Raw genomic sequence first — 7,736 nt, 5'->3', positions numbered from 1 at the left:
TCTGCCTCAGCCTCCCAAGTAGCTGGGACTGCAGGCGCCCGCCACAATGCCTGGCTATTTTTTTGTTGTGGTTTAGCTGGGGCCTGGTTCGAACCTGCCACCCTCAGTATATGGGGCTGGCATCTTACCCACTGAGCCACAGGTGCCGCCCATGGCACAGGTTTTTAATCACTAGCTTCTTACCTCATATTTAGGACTGTTTCTATTCTCCAAGCATGCAGTTCTCAATATACTTTGCTTTCAGCTTTAGCTTTTCTGCGTGTGTGTTTGTGTCAGTGCCTGTGTCTGCGTGCGTCTTTCAATTCTCTGGCACCTCTCCCAGCGATGGACTATTGCTGTCCGTGGCCTGGTGCTTTCTGTAATAAGTCAGTAGCGACAACTGGGGTGAGGCATGTTTTCCGCTCATTCAGCTTCCCATGCCCCACCTGTACTTTGCTTTCATCAGTGCCCTGTGACATTGTAACCTTCCCTCTAACATTTAAGAATTTGTTCTCTGGGGGAGACAGGACAGTGATCCGGGTAGATCCTCACATTTGACCCGGATTGACTGGTCTTCCTTCTCTGGGATACACCAGACGAAAGACTTAAGCCTCCTCCATGTCTGCAAGATTTATCACGAGGACCCAGTGAAGTCTAGGTGGAATAACCTGGAACTGGGAACAAATGTGTGTGTGTGTGTGTGTGTGTGTGTGTGCCTTTCAATAATCTATATTAACATTATAGCCTGTGTTTCAACTTTTCAAATTTATTAATAATTTTAAGGAAATTATTTTTACTGGCTTATGTAAAATCTGAAAACTTTGTTCCAGTGGAGCAAGTGCTGAACCCTCATTATGAAAAAAATCTCATGCTTTCTTATGTTTAATTTCATTTGATTGTCCTGAGTCACCAACTTGCTGTCGAGTTTAAAAAAATAAAATAAAATAACTCTGGAATTGTCTCAGTTGTGGTATGGAGGGCAATGATGCTCTCTATTTGTGCTTTAATTTAAATGAGAGTTTCAATGTTCTCTTAACCAAGTGGTAGAACTTTTTTCAGGTTCTAACTTTTTTGGTTGGTTTACAATGCTTTGTTTACTTATTTTCGTCCCCTTTCTCTCACACATACATACATCTCTGATCAGAGTCCAAAAGTCACTTTCTAGTATGTGTTTGGATTTCATAATATGGTCAACTTAAATTAAATATATGGTAAGAGATTTACTATTTCAATTGCATTCCATTTTATCACAACTAGATATAATGATGTTATTTCTGTAATTATTGTTACTCATATAAATCCAAAGAGAATTATGTGAGGTATTGACCCGGCCCGCTGGTCAGTCGACAGGGATACCTGGAGGAGGGGGTGAGAATAGGAAGGGGCAAGGGGCGCCAAGAATGGAGACAAGACAGGAGTCTGATCAAGTCTCGTTTATTGCAAAGTTCTTCCAGGGTATATAAGGGTATGTGAAGGAGGAGGTCTATGTCACCAGGTATCCAAGCAACCTGGCCTTGGTGGAGATAAGTTCAAACGGCAAGCTTCCAAGTTTCGCTCACGTGATTTATGAGAAGAGGCCTGGCGTTTGCAGGGAAATAGAAACTTAGGCCTAGCATTTTCAGGGAAATAGAAACTTAAGTCTGTTAGTACCAGAAATAGCACTTGGCCTACTAAATAGATGCTGTGGTGTCAGCCTTCCACAGGTCCCCCTTTTTTATAATATTTTTAAATGTACATTTTACTTTTAAAGTTTTGCCAACTCTCAACCGAGAGGGCGGGGTGACTGTGTCTGTCTTAGGTTGGGACTGCCTTACCATCTCAGCTGATCCTCCTTACCCGTCATGGGATACACGGTAGCTATCTGACCAGGCTCCTGTCTTAGGTTGGTAGGATAAGCAAAGTCTGAGATGAGGGTCCTCGTTACCCATCCTTGACTAGCCAGTCCCCTAAGTAGTTATGGTTATGCGTTCATCTTCAATAGCAAGTCTGTGATAATGAACCTGGAGGGGCTGCATTTTAATAGCATCAATTTGTTGTTTTATAAAGGCCATGACTTTATTAAAAAGAAAAGGTCCTAGCGACAGTAATATTAGTAAGCCAAGGAGGGGCCCTAAAAATGGAAGGAGATAAGGCAGAAAGCCATTTAGTCCGCTCCAAAATGGATTGTCCATAATTTTTCTTCTTCTTTCCTCTAGATTATCTTGTAATTTCTTTATTTTGTCTCAAACAATTCCTGACTTATTTGCATAAAGCAGCATTTTTCCTGTAATGCTAAGCAGATGCCTCCTTGGTTAGCCGTTAGAAGATCTAAACCTCTTCTATTCTGTAGTACTACTTCAACTAAGGAATCTAATTGATCTTGAAGATTTTTAACTGTGCCTGATAGGGCTTGTATATCTTCTGCCATAAGTTGGGATAGTTCAGTATATTTATGTACAGCAATGCCCAAACCGGCGGTACCAGTGGCCATGCCAGCAGTGATTCCCAGAGTGGCCAAGAGAGGGAGAAATTGGATAGCCCTTCTAGAACGGCCAGATATATAATCAAAGGATGGTATAGGTAAAGATTCATTTCCATTGACTATATCTATATCGGGTAGTAAAAGGGCGATAGTACATAATCCTGTCCAATTAGTGGGTAGAATGGTATATGCCAAGTTATTGCCACAAACAAATATCATATCATTGGGAGCACACGGGGAATAAGTAATATTGATGATGTCAGTGCAATTGGTCAAAGAGAGTATGCCAATATCAATAGCATAACTGTCGTCTCTATAAGAGGAGACAATACAGGGTGCTTCAGAAAAGACAGGTTGTACTGGTAAAGGCATGATGGGCATGCAGTTATTAGATGATAATTCAATGGAATTAACATTGATAGCAATAGGCATAGATAGTCCTAAATGAAGGCATAACCAGCAATTTTGAGCCAAAGAAGGGTTGGATTGATTAAGTAACCTATGTGTGATGTCTAGCATTTTCAGGGTCTGGGGGTCTAGATTCGCATCCATATTTTTGGGTAAAGCTATTGGATGGTAGTTAAATTTAGGAGACATGTGGTTTACAATGTTTTCCAGTTGCTTTTGGACTATATTCTGTCTTACCTGATCTTGGGGTCCACCTCCATCAGAGACGTGCACAGGTGGAGTCTTATTCCAGCAAACTGTTTTTCCTACTGTATCGGGACAGCCAGATTGGGCGTATTTATTTGAGGTCCCCCAGACCTGAGGGACTGTGTCCCACTCGTCTCCAAATGTCCCCAAAAAATGTCTGGTCAAGATTGCTGTAAAATAGGTATTATTATCTGTACCAGTACATAGTTGAACCTGCTCATAACAGGTACATTATGTTGGTTGTACCTAATGTTGGTACATTATGTTATGTTGCTCATAACTCCATCATTATGTACAGATGGATGAAATTCTATACAAGGGCATGGTCCAGGCTTGTTATTAAAGGTGGGGATAATTTTAGCCTTTTTGCTACAGACACATGCCTGTGCTCCATGAATATTTTGTCTCATTACTAAGTATGCTGTTTCATCACCACAATCTACATTTAGGAGAGGGGTTGTCTCACCATTCCAGGTGCCACCACGGCACTTGCAAGGAGTACCAGTTAATTTTTGTAAGAGTGCCCGAGCCTCATGGGGATTACCGAAACCACCTTCATTTTTTCATATCAGGAGAGAGATTCCCAGCAGTAGCCATATCCAGGTGCTCATAGTTACCTGCAAAGGAAAGAAAAGAAAGCCTTCTAAGGGGGCCTCTTGCTCCCTGGATTTAGAGGTGATGATGTTTTCTACTTGTTTGACCAGTCGTTCAGGTAACCATGGTGCTGCTTCCATCTTCTGTGAATATATGTGTACGGCACCTCTACCCCAAATTAGAACCAGATCAGGGCCGTGCCATTTATTATCTAATGGATCTTTCCATAGGGCAGTGGCTAAATCCCATTTAGTATCTGGGTGCCAGAAGCAGTCTGCTGCAGACCAGCAGTCTTGGTCCAGTGTGAAAAAATTTAAAATGAGTAATGAATGGGATAAGAGATTTCTTGGGGACCCCTTAACAGGGTACCATTCCCCCTTCTTTATTTTTTCTAGAGTGTTTTTAAGAGATAGGTGGGCACGTTATACTATGCCCTGCCCTTGTGGGTTAAATGGTATACCAGTGATGTGTTTGATACCGAGGTGTTTACAGAAGGTGTTAAATGCATGTCCTGTGTATCCTGGACCATTATCAGTTTTAATTTGTTTAGGGGTGCCTAGTACAGCCATGGTGGCTAGTACATGGGCAATGACATGTTTGCCAGCCTCCCCTGACTGGCCAGTGGCATAAATAAATCCACTGAAGGTATCTATGGTTACATGAACATACTTGAGTTTTCCAAATTCAGGTAGGTGAGTAACATCCATTTGCCAGATGGCATTGGGTATGAGACCTCGAGGATTTACTACTAGATGGGGAGTAGGGAGTAGAATTACACAAGAAGGGCATTGCTTTACGATGTGGCGGGCTTGTTCCCGGGTAATTTGAAACATGAGTTTAAGGGTGTGAGCATTTAGATGATGTAATTGGTGAGCAGTGGAGGCTAATGCGATCCGATCAGGCTTTGTGGTGGTTTGGGCAGTACAGACTAAGTGAGTGGCTTCGTCTGCTCTGCGGTTACCATCAGTTAGGGGGCCAGGTAAATTGGAATAAGCTCTAAGGTGTCCAATGAAAAAGGGGAGGGTCCTTTGGTGTATAAGATTTTGGAGTTGCAAGAAAAAGGTAGCAGTTTCTGATACATGTTTGATTTGAGCTGCTGTCTCTAATAAGGGAACTGAATGAGCTAAATAAGCAATATCAGTATAAATATTCAAAGCTCAATTGGGAAATGCGGAGAAAACTGCGATAACTGCTTGAAGTTCTACAATTTGTGCAGAATTTGATTTTACCTGAAATTGTACAATCTCTGTATTAAAGGTGTAAGCTGCATGACCAGAAGAGGAGCCATCTGTGAAAACTAATAAGGCATTGGGCAATGGGGAATTGGAGGTTCTTGTGGGAAATACAAAGTCATGTGTACTAATAAATTGTAATAATTTATTGGGTGGATAATGATTGTCAAGTTTACCTGAATAAGAAGCACAAGCAATAGGCCAATGTTCTGTAGTTTGAAATAACCAATTAATTTGTGCCTGAGAATAAGGCTGTATAATGATATCTGGTTCTTTACCAAAGTATTTTTTACTATTTTCCCTTCCCATAATGATAATATCTGCGACAGCCTGATAATAGGGATAAATAACTTTCATGGAAGAAGCAGGTAGGTGGATCCACATTATGGGGGCAGTTTGCCAAAATACTGCTGTGGGTGTAAGAGAAGTTTTACAAATGATGTAGCTTAGGGGCTGAGTGTAATCTATGGTTGTAACAAATTGTGAATGAATAGCTTGTTGTACTAATGCTAAAGCCTGACGGCCTTCTTCTGTTAATGTTCTAGGAGAATCGGGGTTGCTATCGCCTTGTAAAATAGCAAATAAAGGTTTTAAATCCCCTGTGGTTAGTTTTAAGTAAGGTCTAAGCCAGTTTATATCCCCTAAGAGCTTTTGAAAATCATTTAGTGTTTTTAATTTGTCCAATCTGAGGGCAGCTTGAGTATTAGTAATTCTGGGTCCAGTTAGGTGGAAACCAAGATAAAGGTATGGATCTTTTAGCTGAACTTTTTCCGGGGCTATTTGAAGTCCCTGGTTTGTGAGGGAGGATGATAAATCACTGTAACATAGGAAAACCTGCTGAGCATTCTGTCCGTATAATGAATAAGAATATCATCCATATAATGAATGATGTACATGGAGTTCCAGTGAAGCCTAGTTTCCTGAATAGCTGCAGCAATAAATTTTTGGCATAAGGTGGGGCTGTTGGCCATGCCCTGTGGTAAAACTTTCCATTGGAATCTTTTCATAGGTTCCTTGAAGTTGATAGAGGGGAGACTGAATGCAAATCTTTTTTGATCTAATGGATGGAGTGGTATAGTGAAAAAACAGTCTTTAAGATCAATGATAATTTTATAGTAACCAAGAGGGATGGCCACAGGAGTGGGTAATCCTGTTTGCAACGCCCCCATGAGGACCATACTGGAGTTTACAGCTCTTAAATCTTGTAATAGTCTCCATCGCCCTGATTTCTTTTTATGACAAAGATTGGAGTGTTCCATGGGGAGTTGCTTTCCTCTATATGCCCAGCTTTTAGTTGTTCCTGCACTAACTGCTGAGCGGCTTCTAATTTTTCTTTTGAGAGGGACCATTGATCAACCCATACAGGCTCGTCACTTTTCCAAGTGATCTTATCTGCATGGCGTGCAGGAATGTCAATAATCCTTAAGATAAATTTCCTAGCCCTTTTTTGTCTGTTTTTCCAGTAATTTATAGAGGGCTGGGAATGCCTGATTCCTCTTTGTTTGATTCCTCATCACTCTCTAGTGAGATAAGATCTTCTTGCTCATTAAACTGACAGTTAGGAGGAGTGCCTCCAGCAGCCCCAAAATCCTGGGATGGATTTTGGGATTTAATATCCTTTTCTTTGTGGTGATGTAACAGTTCTTCTCCCTTTTTTATGACATCCGCAACCGCGGGACAAACACTACGATAGCTAATAATATTAATGAGATTCCAGTATGAGAAAGCAGTGACTGGTATTTTTTCAGGTCCAAATATCTGATAAAAATCATTTAAAGCATCACCTGCTCTTTTCCATCTTTTCTCGTCTATGGTTCCTTCTTGAGGAAACCAAAGACAGACTTCTTTTAAGAAGTCAAAAAATTGAAATAGCTGTTTAATTTTGACCTTTACTCCTTGTGTCTTGAGTGCATCTCTTAACTGTTCCACAAATAACTCATGCTGACTGGCTTCTTGCCCCATGATCTCTATTACTCACCGAGATCCTCCTTCCAGTACAGCAGGCTATTGCGTGGCCAGGTACTGATGTTTCTCTGAGCTGGCCGGCTGCCTCCACTAGCTTCTTCACCATTTTCCCTCGTATCCAGATCCTTGGTCTGGTGCCACGTGACCCGGCCCACGGGTCAGTCGACAGGGATACCTGGAGGAGGGGGTGAAAATGGGAAGGGGCAAGGGGAGCCAAGAATGGAGACAAGACAGGAGTCTGATCAAGTCTCGTTTATTGCAAAGTTATTCCAGGGTATATAAGGGTAGGTGAAGGAGGAGGTTTACGTCACCAGGTATCCAAGCAACCTGGCCTTGGTGGAGATAAGTTCCAAATGGCAAGCTTCCAAGTTTCGCTCATGTGATTTAAGAGAACAGGGCTGGCGTTTGCAGGGAAATAGAAACTTAGGCCTAGTATTTGCAGGGAAATAGAAACTTAAGTCTGTTAGTACCAGAAATAGCACTTGGCCTACAAAATAGATGCTGTGGTGTCAGCCTTCCACAAGGTATTGAGCATCTAGTAATTACCCTGTGGTGATGTAATTGTACATTCAGAAAGAGATGCACTTGCCCCAATTTGAAAGGTAATGTGTATCCTGACCCAGGCATGCATATCTATGTGCGCATGAATGTGTGTGTGAAAAAGGCACCTTTCCCTCTTTATCCTCCACTTTCTTTTTATATTTCAACTAATAAGTATAACAACTCATATTAAGCACTACTTATTCTATGCTATTAAAAGTTAAGTTAACGAGTTCAGGAAATGAAAGCTGTAACATAACTTCAGGTATTCTAAAATTACTTTCCCCAACTTTTACTAATTAAATAAATCT

The 7,736-nt window shown here is 41.3% G+C and overlaps 1 protein-coding gene across 1 annotated transcript; it reads right to left on the bottom strand.

The window, feature by feature from the left end:
• Positions 1-1,477: 1,477 nt before the first annotated feature.
• On the bottom strand, positions 1,478-7,109 carry LOC128586716 (syncytin-2-like). The gene is made up of 2 exons (XM_053592770.1): positions 6,899-7,109; positions 1,478-3,711 (listed from the first exon to the last, which is right to left on the bottom strand). The coding sequence occupies exon 2, from the start codon at positions 3,035-3,037 to the stop codon at positions 2,192-2,194; it is 846 nt and encodes a 281-aa protein (XP_053448745.1). The 5' UTR covers positions 3,038-3,711; positions 6,899-7,109; the 3' UTR covers positions 1,478-2,191.
• Between the last annotated feature and the right edge of the window lie 627 nt (positions 7,110-7,736).

This window comes from Nycticebus coucang, chromosome 1 (assembly GCF_027406575.1).
Source record: "Nycticebus coucang isolate mNycCou1 chromosome 1, mNycCou1.pri, whole genome shotgun sequence".
NCBI classification, from domain to species: Eukaryota; Metazoa; Chordata; class Mammalia; order Primates; family Lorisidae; genus Nycticebus; species Nycticebus coucang.
This window is presented reverse-complemented; position numbering and strand designations above follow the sequence as displayed.

What these genes read in the sequence shown, in the direction of transcription:
- LOC128586716 (XM_053592770.1), bottom strand. Translation starts at nt 3,037, where the DNA reads ATGTCTCCTAAATTTAACTACCATCCAATAGCTTTACCCAAAAATATG.